Below are 17,355 nucleotides of genomic sequence, written 5' to 3'. Positions count from 1 at the left end.
GATTCCCTTTATTGTGTAATTCCCCAAGATCACTTTATTAAGCAAAGATTCGGCAACGTTGATAGAGCTTGATGTATAATACAATTTGTTATAAATAATTTAGAAATAGTGAATAGTTTACTAAAGAATTAGTGACTCAATTTAAAAACTAAAGAATTAGTTACTGATTTTAATGAACGACATAAAAAGTTATCCATACGATGAACTTGAATTCAGGATTATGTCCAACTAGCTCAAATTTTTTAAAGCATAGCTCCAAAACGGAAACTTTAGGGTTTGTTTTGTAGATTGTTCGGTAGTTAATCTGATCAGAATGTTTCTGATAAAAATTTAATAATGCACTTTGTTTTTGAATGTTTTTTAACATTATCGATACTTGAATTGTTAACTTTAACGTTATATTTTGTTTTTCTTTAACAATAAAATATTAAAAAACCGACATCAAAACTTTTTTAAAAAAATTTAAATTATTCGAATAATTCGATTAATTTTAAATTTCGAATTATTCGAACAAGTTAAAATCTGTTATTCGAATTATTCGTTTTATTCAAACAAGAGAAAAATCGAATAATTCGAATACCCTAGTTGATACCTTTATAAATAAAACATTTAGGAACGATATAAAGTCCAATTTCGGGAGGACATTTGTATGGTGGCTAGGTGAAGGAATGGACTGATTTCACCATTTTTTATCGAAATATCTTCAAAATTGCGACCTGTGCTTTGCGCACAATGTTTACATGGACAGCCAGCCAGACAAACAAACGTGGTAGGGTGATAGACTAATATTTTTGGATGTTACAAACATCTGCACATAATAGGGTATAAATAGGACAGCTTAGAATCTTAAACATACTATGAGTACACATATAAAAACATTTAATATTTAATGGTTATTTGTAAGCTTATATGGTTGTAAATAATATTATATGTTTATAGAGTTATCATTATTTAGTTGTTTGAAAAATAATTATGTTTCTATGAAACATACTCAAAATTATAATAGCGATTAAAATTAAAATGTTTACAGTAACTAAAATGTTATTGAAATTAAATTCAAATAACAATTATTTGTGTACGACAACAATATATAGTAGAGTCGGGATAGAGTGAACTAATTAATGCAAGGCCTGTTCACTTTATCCAATAAATTCACTTTATCGAGACTGAAAAAATAATAAAAAATCATAAAATTTTATGTCAAAAATGTACATTTTATTATATTTTTATAAAGGAACAAATAAATCATTAATGGTTGCTTGTTTTGTACATGTACTTTTAGCTTTTTGTACTACTAAATCACAAAATTTGTAAAACTAAGATATATTCTTAATCTTTAGTATTGTTCTCAGCCCAGTCAATGGCTTTTTAAAATTTGAACAGCTTGAGTTGCTGCTTTATATCCTTGAAGCCAGCCTGCGCTTGCATTGAGACCTTTTGAAAGTCAATTATGGAGCATTTTCCGCTTTTGGCAAATTTTTTTTTTTATTGTGGCATAGAATTCCACTTTGTATTTTTTTAATACCACATATTGTGGACTTTGCTACACCAAATTTATTTGCTAGAACTGTAACTCCCACTCCATTCTCCATATCTTTAATTATTTCTTGCTAAACTTTTATAGTAAGATTTTTTTTGGGTTTATATAGCAATACAAATAGTAGGGTCGAAAAAAAGTGAAAAATCTCAGAAAAACCAAAACAGAAATAACGGTGTTGTATACAAAATGTGTGTACAAAATAATGAAAATTAGTTTAAGTGGTATAAAAATACGAATGAGAGTCAAAACTGTCTGTAGACAAAAAATAACAAATAAAAACTTTTGATTTTAAATTTTTTTGCAAAAAAAAAATAAAGTTTACTTTATAGAGGTAGGCGATGTTCACTCTTTCGAGTCTCCAATGTAAAAATTTGTGTGTTCATACTATCCAGTAGTTCATATTATCAAGTGTTCACTCTAACCCGACTCCACTGTACTTACATTATCTGGTAAAAATAGTAAAATTGCTTGAGAAGTTACAAAAATATTACCGTCGGAGTAAATAATGTTACTCTAACCACAAACATGTTTAAAAAGGGTAAAAAAATGGTTAATTACAATTCTAATTTGTTTTATTTGATAAAAAAAAGTTTTAGCTTAACAAAAAATTTAATTTTCAAATAGGTAAATTCCCAAAATTCCTAAAACAATTAGTTAACAGCCATCAATGTCAATTCAAATTAATTAATAAGCTTAACACAACAAACTGAGTAAAAAAATTGCTAACATTACAATTAAACAAAAATGAATAAAGTGTTTAAAAAAAAAAAACTAAATAATAAAACAATAATACATATAACACAATAAATTAAAAAACAAAACTTTTTGACAATTTGATTGATATCAAAACAAGAACAACAAAAATTACAATTGTAAAAGTAAGAAATAAGAAACTTCTAGCTACAGTCATTTACACACAACCAATGTAATTTAAAAATTGACAAACAGTTTGACTGACAGAACAAACAAAAAACTTATTTATAAATTATTAAAAATTTGCCTAAATACAGTCTCGTTACAAAATTGAATTTTATTTGTAGGTACATGGCTGTTTGTTGTTGCTAGAGTTTTTGTATTAAATACCAAAAACTTTAGGTTTTCTCGCTCGTGCTTATAACACTAAAACCAAATTAAGTTTTTTATATATAACACGACGTTAAATACATACTAAATGTAGAGAAAGAAAAAAAAATGTTAAAGTAAAATTGTATTTAACAACAAGAATTACAATTAAATACACGCAAAGCAGCAGTAACAACAACAAAATGATAAAGAGTTTTAATGCTTTTAATGATGATCGCCATAATTACCGTTACAAGCTTTGAACCACCATTGTGCTAACAACCAACCAATGATTGGTGGGCTTTTCAACGCCTTTAATGCAGGCTAAAGAAGAGCACAACAATATGGCGGTGTTGCTAAACAACAAAAGCAAAAGCGAGAGAGTCTGAGATAGAGAGTGAGTAAAGTAAACAAAACAAATCATTGTGTTGGTGGGGGAAACGGAAATAAGCTAGATGGGGTGGTACGTTTCTAGCTTGTGGTGGTATAAAAGTAAACCGTTGTTTTTATACTCATTCGCACTCGCTCTCACTAATAATGTGTGTGGTTTAGGTCGTGTGTAGGTTTGTTAGTGTGTGTTTGTGTTGTTATGCTTGTTTAGGCTTGTTTGTTGCTGTTGTTTACGCTATTTGCCTTATCGTTCGTTTTGTTCGGTGGTTATGATTTGATTGCCAGCCTGCCTTGCCTGCCTGGTTGTGGACTGACTGACTGCCCGTGTGTGTTGTATCTGTGTGTTGGGAACACATAAATGACGTCCTAAGTTTAACCACCGACAAACAAGACACGAATATTTAAACCTTAACGTGCCAGAGCAGCCAGCAGCAGCTAACAACCTCAAACTAACTTACGGATACACACAAACACATTTATAAACTCTAACAACCACCACCACCATCGTGCTCATACCATTCTACCAACCATCCAGCCATATGTCAGCACAACAGCAACACAGAACTGAAAAAAAATAAAAAAAAATAAACGAAAAACTGAAAAAACCAAAACAAGAAAATCAACTTGTCTAGTTAGCAATCTTCAATCTAGTTTCGAACAGTTGACTGTGAAACATCGAGTGGAAAGGTCCTACTCTATTGGATTTTTTCGGTTTTTTTTTCAAATAACTTTTCGAAAATTGTAACTGCTTGTCGTACCTCATCATCATCATTATTAACATTAATAGCAATACATATATTTAAACATCATCGTGTTCATTCGTTTAGTTTTTTTTCTCTAAAGAGAAAATATGCGAGCATAGTGTTAACAAGAAAATAAGATCATATAACATTAATAACAACAACAGCCAGCCAATACATATAGAAAATCGAACAACAACATACCAAACAAAAATAAAAAAAAACTGTTACAATTTGTGAGCATTAAACAAAAACAACAAAGAGCAAAGACTTGAGTCAAATTGAGAAATGATTGTGCTTTGATTGATTTTAGTATGTGGTGAACAGTAAACGAGACAAGACGTTAAAACGGTCGTGTGTTTAAAAAATACTAAAAAAAATACAAAATTTTAAAAATAAATGTTACAAAAAAATATACTAAATACTTAAATTAACAACAATTAATTAGTAACAAAACATAATTAAAAATTTTAACTAAAAATTATTAAAAAAAAAACTAAACAAATTTTAAAGAATTTTGTGAGTGTTATTAAGTGTTTTCTAACCCTTTTGTTCAAAGTGTGGATACCCTTTGCTATGCTTTGTCCACCCACCATGCGTCCCGCCAGTCCAGCAGAATCTGAAATTTCGGTGGGCGGTGCACCCAGCCCTTTGCCCCAAACACAAAACCGCACCGCCATCGATTTATTGCATCATCAACAACAGTTAATCATACAACATCAACATGCCGTAGCCGCCGCCGCTGCTGCTGGCTTAACACGTGCCGCTGCCGTCGGTAATATGCCTGAGGAATATTTTCAGCCTCTCAAACGTCTAAGAATGTCCGACGATAGCGAATGTACTAAAGAAAGATCTCCCAGTCCGGTGCAACTGCAAAATTCCAACTCAAATACCGGCAATACAAAATCAAATTTGGAGGGTGTGAAAAGTTTTTCCATAGCCGATATTTTGGGTCATGAAAAACGTGATAGCTCTTCAGTGTCGCCACCACCCGCCTCTCAGAGATCTTCTTCAGGTCTATTACAGCCCCGCACCGAGCCTTTGGATATAGTGACGGGCTCTCATCCCGCAGCCATGTTATTACCCGGTTCTGCTCATGTGGTAAGACCCTGGGATCATTTATTAGGTCCCATGCCCGTAAGACCATTCATACCATCCGCCCTTTTACATTACGAACAAAGATTGGCTTTGGATTATCACCGCCAGCTGCAGGAACATTTCAATGCCCAGGCTCAGCTTTTGCGACATATGAACGGCATGGATATTATACCCTCGGAGAGTGGCAGTGAGCGTAGCAGTTCAGCGGCTAGTGATTGTTGTTCACCGGAAATTAATCGCTCTTCGGGTGATTTACACACCAGACATTCTCCCCAATCTTCACAAGAAAGATCTCAACATAATGGCAGTGGTGGTGGTGGTGCGAATGGCTCCAATGCATCCGGTAATAGTTCAAATAGTGCGGCGGCCTCTTCGAGTGGCGGCAAAACAAAACCAAATGGCACTCCCTTGGATGCTTTGTTTCAAATGACCACCAAAGATTTCGATGAAGAACAAGGTAGGTTTCGTTAGACTTAAATTTTATTTTACAACTTGAAAAGATTACAAAAGTACCTTTAAAAAAGGTAGCCAATTAAAGTAATATCATAAAGTTTCTTATAAAAATTCGTTTAATATAGTTTTGGTGATACTTTTAAGAAATTTGGAAAAAGTACTTTTTTGAAAAAGTACCAAACTGCTTTAAAAATTGCATAAAATGCTACAAAAACTGAGTTGTAAATCAGAGTTATTACTCAAGATTTTAAAAATGCCTTCAAAATTATATTGTGTATTTCTAAAAATTCCAAAAAAGTAATTTTTGAAACAAAGTACCAAAATTTTCGAATTCAAAGAAAATTATTTAGTTTAAAAAAAACGTCAGAAATTGCTTAAGTGCCAATTTTGAAATAGTACTTTTTTCAAAAAGTACCAAATTCTAAGAAATTGTTTTAAAAATTGGATAAAACAGTGCTTTTAACAACAAAAACTGAGTTTTAAATCAGAGTTATTACTCAAGATTTAAAAATGCCTTCAAAATTATATTATTTTCAAAATTCCGAAAAAGTACTTTTTTAAAAAAAGGAGCAAAATTTTCAAACTCAAAGAAAATGATTTAGTTTTTCAAAAAAAAAAAACATCTGAAGTTCTTTAAGTGCCAATTTTGAAGCATTCTAAAAAAAGTACTTTTTAAAAAATGATACCCAATTTTTCTAATGCAAATAATATCATGAAGTTTCTTATGAAAAGTCATTTATTATAGTTTTAGTGGCACGTTTAAGACATTTGGAAAAAGTACTTTTTTAAAAAAGTACCAAATTCTGTAAAATTTTATAAAAACGTACTTTTAGCAACAAAAACAGAGTTTTAAATCAGAAGTATTACTCAGGATTAAAAAATGCTTTCAAAATTATATATTTCCAAAAATTCGAAAAGTAATTTTTTAAAAAAAATTTTCAAATTCAAAGAAAATTATTTAGTTTTACAAAAAAAAAATCGTCTGAAATAGTTTAGTGCCTCTTTTGAAATATTTGGAAAAAAGTACTTTTTTCAAAAAGTACCAAATTCTGAGAAATTGTTTTAAAAATTGCATAAAAAAGTACTTTTAACAACAAAAACAGAGTTTAAAATCAGAGTTATTACTTAAGATTTCAAAATGATTTCAAAATTATGTTATTATCAAAATTCCGAAAAAGTACTTTTTTAAAAAACGTAGCAAAATTTTCAAAGAAAATGATTTATTTTTTGAAAAAAAAAAATCGTCTGAAGTTCTTTAAGTGCCTATTATGAAACATTCGAAAAAAGTACTTTTTTCAAAAAGTACCAAATTCTGAGAAATTGTTTTAAAAATTGCATAAAAAAGAACTTTTAACAAGATTTAAACTCAAGATTTAAAAATGCCTTCAAAATTATATTATTTCTTAAAATTCTAAAAAACTACTTTTTTAAAAAAGTACCAATTTTGAAATTCAAAGAAAATTATTTAGTTTAAACAAAAAATCGTCTGGAATTGTTTAAGTGTCTCGATTTTGACTATTCTCTTTGTTAATTCTACTTAAATTTGTCAAAAAAAAGTATAGTTTTTGTCATTCATATCTTGTAAAGTTTTATTTAAATTGAATATATAGCAATTCGAGCTGCTACACATTTTATATGTATATCATCACTTGATAAATATAATTTTAAATTAATTAATGTTAAATTAACAACAACAATGTGTGTTTGCGTTCAACGCACAATAATAAGATAAAAACGAACTATAAAAATTAATGAGAAATGTCAAATAATAAGACACAATGCCATTTACCTTCTGCTGCTTACTTGACAGCTAATTTAAATTTAACAAAAAAAAACAAGAAAAAAAAGAATTCAATTTAACAAAAACCTAAAAAAAACAACATTATACTAAGACTGATAAATAACTTAATTTAATTGCTTAAATAAAGATATTTAAAATTTTAAATTGAAACAAAAATGTCTCACGATGCCAAAAACACATTATTTTAAATAACATGAAATATTTGAAATTTATACAAAAATTATTGAAGAAAAATATACAGTAAATAAATTAAATAAAATTATAGCACGAAAAACATAAGCTAGGCATTTTTGTTACGCACTGTATGAAAAAATATAAAATAAATTTCAGTTAAATTCTAAATTAAAATTAATTTTTATTGTAATGAGTTCAAAATATATTAAATTTGTTAAATTTTCTTTACAACAAGATAACAAGTAATTAGTTTTAACTGAAAACTCTTAATTAGTTTAACTGCTAAATAACAATTATGACATGAGTTTTTAAAGAATGTAAAATGATAATGACATTTTTTAAAAAAAAAATGATTTAAACACAACACAAATCAATTATAGACATAAAACTATCCACAGATACCAAATGCCCTAGAGACCTTATGATAAACATAAAAAATTTAATGATAATTTTTTTATAATTATCTCTTATAGAATTTATGTTATTATATGGAAATATCAACATAATCATAAAACATTATGAAAATTCATATTTAAAACTCACCAGACATTGAGACTCCTGAACAGATAAACAATTCCTGGAATGAACAAGTAAAAAATATTGAAACATTTCAATTTTTAAGTATTTCAAACAAATGTCTAAATACAAGTGTTTTCTTAAGAATATTCAATATTATTTTATTTTATTACATAAGTATATTTATCATTATTAAATATCTTTTAAAATACTACTTTTTTTTCTTCTGCTGCATGTTCTTGCTCAAATTTCAAATTATTTATTGTATTGACATTAGCCAGACATGTGACAATACAAACCAAAACAAAACTCCTTTTTCTGTTTTATAATATAAGCACTTCTAGAAACCTTTTTAAGTATGTAGTACTTGTAAAGTACTTGACATAAATTAGTTAATGACTAAGATTAGAAGGGAGTGTAGAAGAGTTTTGTCGTTTTGGGGTTGCAGTTAGTAAGTGAACAAGTGTTTGTTTTGTGCTGAGAAAGTGGTTCGAATGTTGAACAATTAGTATAGTAAGACTGTTTTAAAGTACCAACTGCTTTAAAGTGTATTAAAATTTTGAAGAGAATGATTAAATTTGTTTAATACTTATGTATTCAAAATAAGCAAATTCATTTTCTTTTTTTAAAAAGTACTTTTTCAAAAAATGTACCAAATGTTTAAAATTTTGTGAAATTTGTATCCTTGATTAAAATATTTAAAAAATTATTAAGAATTTCATGAATTTATTATTATTACAAATAGTACTTTATATAAATAGTACCTGATTTGAATAAAAAAATTGCCAAACATTTAATATGTCAGTTTGAATGAAATTGTTAAATATTTTTAAAGAATTTTATTAATTTTAAAAAAAGTACTTTTCAGATTTAGTACCAGATTTAAAAATAGCTATCGTTTACAAAAAAAAGTAACAAACATTCAAAATTTTATGCAAAACATAAATTTTAGTAAAATATTGACAAATTTTTGAATGAAATTTTTAAATATTTTTAAAGAATTTTATAAATTTTAAAAAAAGTACTTTTCAGATTTAGTACCAGATTTAAAAAATAGCTATCGTTTACAAAAAAAAGTAACAAACATTTAAAATTTTATGCAAAACATAAATTTTAGTAAAATATTGAAAAATTTTTTAAGAATTTAATAAATATTTCAAAAACTAGCTTTTCCAAAAGTACCAGGTTTTTAAAAACAATTTTTCTTGTTAAGTGTAATTTGGGAATATGTTAAATATTTTACTAAATTTATGTTAAAATAGAAAAGGTAACCCTAAATGGTTAAAGTTTGTGAACAATTTTAATTGGTATGGAATAATTCTTAAGAATTTATAAATATTTCAAAAAAGTACTTTTTCACAAAATTACCCCTTTTTTAGAAAACAACTATAATATTAAATTTAGTTAAAAATTACTATAATAAGATACTAAATAACAAAAAAACAAGCAAAAGTACCTTTCAAAAAAGTACCAAATTTTTAAAACTTCTTTAAAAATGTTATTTTAAGCTATAAAAATTTTTAAATTATTAAGAATTTCATAAATATTAAAAACATACTTAAAAATTATTAAGAATTTTATTAATTTGTACATAATTCAAAAATGTACTTTTTCCAAAAAGTACCAAAACTTTTAAAACATCTTTAAAATGTTATTTTAAGTCAAACAAATTTTATAAATTATTAAGAATTTCATTAATACTAAAAAAAATACTTAAAAATTATTAAGGATTACATCAATTTATACATAATACAAAAATGTACTTTTTATAAAAAGTACCAAATTTGTTTTAAAATTATGTTGGTTCTTTTAATTTAAAAATTCTTTTTATACTTTACCAATTTTACACAAAATTCAAAAAGGTACCATTTTAAAAAAGTACCAAATATGGAAATTTTTAAAAAAAATTTCGTTTAACAAGAATATTCGAATAATTCTTTAAAAATTTAAAAAAAAATTATATCAAATATTTGAAAAGTTATTAAGATTTTAAATATTTCAAAAAAGTACTCCTTGTAAAAGTAGCCGATTTGAATTATTTTTCAAAAATAAACTATTCTGGAAGAAAAATTCAAAAATCAGCTTAAAAAACAAAAAAGTAATGTTAAGTTTAAGACTGTATTTCTGTCTTTAAACTTTAGTTTAAACTACAGTTACTTGATTCTGTCTATCAACTTTGGCTTAAACTACAGTTACTTGATTATGTTTCTAAATATTAGTTTAAACCACAGTTTTTTAACTTTAGTTTAAACTACAGTTTTTGAATTCTGTACTTAAACCATAGTTCCCCGATTGTAACAAAAAAGTTTAAAAAACAGTTCTTTGCTTTTATTTTTAAAATTTAGTTAAAACTTTTTACTTTTGATTTTGTATTTAAACTTTAGATTAAACTATAGCTCCTTGTTTCTATAATTTTTACTACAATAATATTATTCTGTCTTTAAACTAAAGTTTTTGGATTCTGTCTTTGAACTTTAGTTTAAACTACAGTTCTGAAATTCTGTGTTTAAACTTTAGTATAAACTACAGTTTCTTGATTATGACACAGCAGTTTAAACTAAAGATTGTTTTTTAAGTTAATCCTGTTTTGGATCCTGTCTCAAAACTTTATATTTCTTTGCTTCTGTCATCGGATCAATGCGTTTTGTAACACAAGATCGTTTTTACCACAAGAGTGTTTATGTACAACTACTATCACTACCTGTAACTGATTACTACGACAGTTACAGCATTACTATAGCAGCTTCTACTAATATTTTAGAAACATTACTGGGTTTAAAGTATGAGTAGTATTTAGGAATAATAAAATCATACAGATTGATTTCTTTATTATATTTTTCACAATATGTAGCCAAAATTTCAAAATTTTATTACTTTAACTAAACAAATTTTCGAAATTGCTAACAAATCTCTTGACTAAATCGTTACCCAAACAAAGTGATAGAAAATAAAACCTTTTGAACAACAAAATTCCAGCTGTTTTGTGAAGTGAAAACCAGCTCTTCGACACATACCCACCGAGCGAGTAATCAAATCAAACGGTAGCCAGACAACAACAAAATAAATAAGATTCAGTTTATTAAACAACTACGGCTTTTTGGCTTTGAACTAAAGCCGCTCTATTAACGACTTCAAAACAGAACCATATTAAACTATAATAAAAAAATTTGGGGAAAAAAAACATTAAACCCCAAAAATGTTAAACATTAAACAGTCTGCGAAGAGTATCACCTCCTCTACAAATTAACAAGCTTAAGAAACGTTATATTAATTGCTTAAACGTACAAAAATCCCAAACTAATTTCCAACAAAAATTAATCAAAATGTATTCAAAATTATTCAAGATGATCAAATTTTTTCTGAATACATGATCGACACTTCAAAGTGATAGGATTGGTTTGAATTAAGCCTTAAGCTTAAAAATAAAAACAAAACTGCCGAATGTGTTGAATATGAAGAAATATTGACATTAAATCAAAAGTTAATTAATTACATTGAATGCAGTCACAGCAATAGCAACAGCAACAGCAGCGTCATAATCATTAATCACTTGTCAATTGATAAATAATAAATGTAGGAATATAATTATTAACAAAATATGGCAAGTAGCAGCAGCACGTAGCAAGTGTAAATTATTTATTGTATAATGTAATGGAAATATAATTAAGAAGGAATTATTAGTTAAGGCTATTCATATAAAAAGGCAAAAGTTATTATTGAAGCAATAGAAAAACATTTGTTCTTAAACCTGAATACCCTCTCTATAATGAAAAAAAACTCACTACTAACAATGACAAGTTTTCAAGTACATACGTTACAAACAACTTGACAATTATTTAAAAAACAAAACCTCACTATTATTTAACAAGTAACGCCCTCAGTCTCCTAAAATGAAATGCATAAAATTAATGACATTCAATACAAATATTTACAATGAATTAGAAACTAAGTATTTAACAAATTACTTAATACCTTAATAATTATAAACTAATTACAAACAAACAAACAATATATTAATTTCCCTCTCTCTGTGTTTCTTTTAATTTTAGACAAATCCCACTTGGACATCTTTGCGAATCGGCCACAGCCCAAAAAGAAGCGCAAGTCACGCACTGCCTTTACCAATCATCAAATCTTTGAATTGGAAAAACGTTTTCTGTATCAAAAGTACCTGTCGCCCGCCGATCGTGATGAAATTGCTGCCTCTCTGGGGCTCTCCAATGCCCAGGTGATAACCTGGTTCCAAAATCGACGAGCCAAGCAAAAGCGTGATATTGAGGAATTGAAAAAGGATTTTGAAAGTGTTAAGGTATTCTCGGGTCATAAATCGTTTCTGGAAAATGTCAATGATTTGAGTATACTGAAAAAGAAGCCTCTGCATCCCGATGCCGCTGTTATGGAGAGTTTAGCGGCTGCAGCAGCGGCTGGTATGATGCCCTCAATGACAGGACACCCAGCTAACTCCTCTATGCAAACATTATCGCCTCAGAAATGAAAGCGTATTTTAACTTTGCTCAAAACAAGATTTGAGTACAGTAAAACAGCAATAAAATCTAAAAATTTAATAAATTGAGAGCGAAAAAGCAACAGAGAGAGATATAAAAAAGACCGTGATTTATCTTTATAAACAAATAAAAACCATAAAAACATACTCTTTCATACTTTTAAGTTGCTGAAATTAATGCAACTTCAACTCCGGCAAAAAAATGTGATTCATAGCACTAAAATCTCTAACAAATCATTCCTCTAAACTGGGGCTCCGAACTCCTTACCCCGAAACACCAAAGAAAGCAGAAAGACATTATATGAAAACAAAACTAGAAAAAACAAATGACTTAAAACGAGCAGCTTTAGAAGATCTTAAAAGATGTCCTTAAGAGCAGGCAGGAAACTTCTGAGAAAAGTTTCAAAATTGTTTGTAAATAATTGTAATATAATTTAATTTATTTCCTTTAATGAATTTAGTTAATTAATATTGTATGTATAGCAAGTAACTCAACAAATCTAAAAAATTTGTTTGTATTATTAAATTAATTTTTATTTAGCTTTTAATTAATTTTACATAAAATACAAAAATAATGTTTGTAAATATTTAGCTGAGTAAGTAAACAGTTTTAAAAAAAATATAATGAGAATAATAACAAAAGAATATTTAATAATAACAGTAAAAAACCAACAAAAAAAAAACAATTAAAACAAATATTTAAAAATATTAAATAATTGAGTTTTATTTTCTTTATTAAAAGGGATTAAAATTAAAACAGCATTTGATTATTTATATGAATAAGTTAAATAAATAAACTGCGGTTTAACTTAATCTACCAGTTCCAGTAAATATAAATAACAAGATTACACGCAGAGAAAAAATATAATTGTTCATGGTTACTGTAACCATTTAAATAGTGTTAACATTTAAAGTTGGGCATGGTTACTGTAACCATTTCAATATTGTTACAAGTTTTTTAACAATATTATAGTCACAGTAACCATTTACATGATTGTGGTAACCATAATATGGTTAATTTATGATTCACATGATTGTATCAACCATATATATGGTTACAGTAAACAAATATATGTTTGTGGCAACCATATTTATGATGAATAATTTTATCATAATATGTTGTTCTCAGATTATGATAATCCTTAAGCCGAGAGCAACATAATATGATAAGTCCTTCATCATATGAATGGTTGTCACAAACATATATTTGTTTACTGTAACCATATATATGGTGGATACAATCATGTGAATCATAAATTAACCATATTATTGTTACCTCATTCATGTAAATGGTTACTGTGACTATAATATAGTTAAACAACTTGTAACAATATTGAAATGGTTACAGTAACCATGCCCAACTATATTTTTTTTCTGCGTGTAAGGTATAAAAATGTGTTTAACCTAATTGCAGTTTAACGAAACAAATCTACTTGTTGATCAATTAATTCTGCAGCAATTGTGGGGCAATTTTATCTCAATAGTATGTAAAGATACATGTTCCTAAGTTATTGGGTGGATGACTTAAAAATGAGAGATTTTTTAAAATTTTTAGCTTTTATTTTGTAACATTTGTACAATATAAATTTACCAAAAATATTTGCCATTGTTAGCTGTGACCTTTTCCCATCTTTCTGGCAACATATGGATTCCGAGACAAAAGAACTGCTCATATTTTGAGACCAAAAACTAATCAATCCAATTTCGGATACTCTGCTCCAAAGTGAATCGTATCCCAGAGAGAGCGTTCTGCATCGATCGTAACAAATAGTAGCGTGACGGGGCAAGGTCTGGACTATAAAGCGGGTGAGGCAAAACATCCCCACCACTTCACCACATGTAGCCGGGTGTTATTATTATGGAACATTAAGGACTGAGATCGAAAAATTCTTTAATGGTTTCTTAATATTAAACTTTACTTAGTAAGCCAGCAAGTAATATTGGAGCCAAGGCATAACTACTTATTATTTGACTGAAGCGCTACTTATCTCTGTTCGAGATTTTTAAAAAATTCATTGGTCAAGATTACAAATATACTTACAATCAGTTAAGAAATAAGTAGTAAATTCACAACAAGAATATGTAGCTAAAAAAAAACAAAAAAATATTGCCTTGTGTGGGAGGGAATCGAACAGTCACATTATTTGCTTGTGTTTGATAGTCAAGCTTCTAACTCAATGCTCCATGTACGAGTTATTTTATTGTATGTTAACAATAGTTTTAACATCAACATATAAATGAATATGATATGAACAAAAAAATTAATGGTTTTGACAGGTGGCGAACCACTAACCTCCCGTTTTCCAGTCAAACACACTAGATAGCTGTGCTAAATGCAAAAGTTCATTACCAACCTGTATAAAAATAAGTACTTATTCTAGTAAATAAAATAATTTGCTGGGTAACCACCAATCATTACAAAATAATGCATGCAATAACTAATTGTCATTATAAAAATTCACAAAATTTTTGCTGGGTTTGATTGAAATTATTATTAAAATTTAAAAAAAAAATAATAATTTTTATAGTTCTAATCACTAGCGATGAAATTTTTAACCTTTTATGGAAACCCTTTCCATTTTTGTTTTATAATGCTTTCTGTCACTTTGTTCGAAGTTTAAAATCTACCACACTTTTGGACACCTTTTTTGAACTCTTCAATTTTGTTTTAACAAGAGCCCAATATCTATCCACTGATCTTAGCTCAAGGCAGTTATTCTGCCTTGAGCTAAGGTCAACATTATTCTTCTTTTACCACTTTTTTACTATAGCGACAGGATGACAAATCACACCAAAAATAAGTGGACATACTAAGAAGTCTTATGAATGGAAGCATCCTTTTTTGCAAACATTCCTTGATGTAAATTTTGGTATTTATAGAGCCCTTTGTAACAAATGTTTGTCTTTTTTTGCCGAAACTGCATATTGCTTGCATTACCAAGGACTTCTTGGAAAAATTGTCTACTTTTGAGTCCTAAAGATTCCCTCGATCATCAGCAACATAAAAATATTGACCCGGAAGCTGCGAAAAATTTTCCAAACGTACGTTTCGTCATTGATTATGCAGCAGGTATATTTTTTTATACAACTTGACTTCTATTTCCGTGCTCTGTCTTTGACCTATAAATTTTTAACAGAGTTCCTGACCTAACCGGACTGCTTTCCTACCGAAATTGTTGGGAGCTCTTTTGAAAATGCTTTCTATTTATTTGCTTTAGAAACATTATGTGGACAAGTTCTCCCGCCACTGTTTAATAACATTGGAATCAGTTTAACGGCAGACCTTTGATTGTTTGGCCAACTTTTTGTAGGACTCACTTTTTTCTGGTCACTCATTTTAATCAGATAAACAACAAATTAGCATAATTGACATTAAACACAATAACTGACAAAGGAAACTTGATACAAAAAAATCAAATAATGGTGTGAACACTGGTGTGAACACTTGGGTTAAAAGTTTTAATGAAAAACGTTTGTTAAGAATTTTTCGATCTCAGTCCTTAGTTTCATGTCTGCTCACATATTCTGGGTGGTTTCGACAAATGCTCGCTTCAAACGAATCAGTTGTGTTCCCTCTGATTATCTGGCCAGATTTCAGATTTCATTTTGCTCTCACCAAATCAGGCGCAGATCCAGAGGGGGTGAAATAGGAATCCCCCCCCAAAACCAAAAAAGTTTTCATATAAAAAAGAGAAAAAAAATGTAGAACAAATTTTGATTTCCTCCCAAACCAACTGGTTGACCTGGATCCGCGCCTGCACCAAATACAGATCATTATCTTAGAGTCATGGATATTTGGCTATCGCAGGTAATGATTCGGTGTAAAAATGATTTTGTTTTATAGCGTTCTAGCAGCATTTCAGCCATACAAAATCGTCTTTCACGGACTGTCGGCTTCAATTCATATACATACTGCTGGTCGCATACGTTTTGAAATTGCAGCTTCAGTAGCTCCAAATGATTTTGAAAGCTTTTGTTAAGTTTGAAAACAATCTTCATAATGTAATGCCTCCAAACTTTTTTGTCTTCCGTGTCAAAATCACCACTTCTGAACCGAACAAACCATCGCACGCACGTTGAAACCAATGAAACACATTCACCATAAGCTTTGGTGAGCAATCGGTGAGCGGCACTCTTCAGGCGGAAATTACTACTGAGAAACGTACATCCAATTGGTTGAGGTATTATCGAATATCTGGAGATATATGTATGTATATTTACTGATAGGCTGCCGTTAACGGAATTGCGGGTGTCTCCACTATATCTAGGTTAACCGAGGATGCCGGGTTTGTCTAATTGAGAAAGCGAGACATTCTAGGATAACGGTAATATGGATCCCTGGACACGATGGAAATCAGGGTGATTGTATAGCAGAAGAATTGCCCAAAAGGAGTGCGATGATAGATGAGGATCGATTCCTTTTATGGTATTTCTCTAGTACAGCAGAGACTATATGAGACTGCATAGAACAGATCGAATAATGAATCCACCTGTGTTATCGCGAGGTCGACTTGGCTCGTATAAGATGCCGCCAGGACGAAGCTACTTATGGAATTCCGTCGTGAGCAAATAAGTCTAATTGGTCGATTTTGGATGGCAACCGAACTTCAGTTGCGTTGCCAGGGGGCAACCAGAAATATCTGGTTCACAATTTAGCAACAGAAATTATAGCTGCCAGTTGCCATCTGTAATATCATTTAGGCAACTGACAAAGCAACTGAAGTTCGTTTTTCCATCCTTAATCGACCCATAATTGTTTCCTTTATTACAGGATACTGCATAATTGAAACAAACGAAGAAGAGAAGGGGACTATATACTATCTATTCTGCCAATGCCAGGCTCTGACCAACTTCAGGGAACGTATCCTTGGAACCATATTCCTGAATTTAAGACGCATCCACACATTCATCAGAGAATCTGGTTGGTTCACCTTGGAAACAACGGATGTATTATACATTAGAGTCCCAAAAAATGTTTGTTTGGAATTTTGGAACGCATACCCTCTATTATTTTTATATATATAAAACTATAGTTAAATATGCAATTTTGTCTTGTGATTTAGTTTTGAGGTGCATT

General features: G+C 29.1%; 1 protein-coding gene across 1 annotated transcript; it reads left to right on the top strand.

The window, feature by feature from the left end:
- The first annotated feature begins 4,228 nt into the window (after nucleotides 1-4,228).
- lbe (ladybird early) lies at nucleotides 4,229-12,269 on the top strand. The gene is made up of 2 exons (XM_065511312.1): nucleotides 4,229-5,287; nucleotides 11,824-12,269. The coding sequence occupies exons 1-2, from the start codon at nucleotides 4,309-4,311 to the stop codon at nucleotides 12,267-12,269; spliced, it is 1,425 nt and encodes a 474-aa protein (XP_065367384.1). The 5' UTR covers nucleotides 4,229-4,308.
- The last annotated feature ends 5,086 nt before the right edge of the window (nucleotides 12,270-17,355 follow it).

This window comes from Calliphora vicina, chromosome 1, assembly GCF_958450345.1.
Source record: "Calliphora vicina chromosome 1, idCalVici1.1, whole genome shotgun sequence".
NCBI lineage: Eukaryota > Metazoa > Arthropoda > Insecta > Diptera > Calliphoridae > Calliphora > Calliphora vicina.
This window is presented reverse-complemented; position numbering and strand designations above follow the sequence as displayed.

What these genes read in the sequence shown, in the direction of transcription:
- lbe (XM_065511312.1), top strand. Translation starts at nt 4,309, where the DNA reads ATGCTTTGTCCACCCACCATGCGTCCCGCCAGTCCAGCAGAATCTGAA. An exon ending in AGATTTCGATGAAGAACAAG is followed by an intron (nt 5,288 to 11,823) that starts GTAGGTTTCGTT and finishes TTTTAATTTTAG; the next exon opens with ACAAATCCCACTTGGACATC.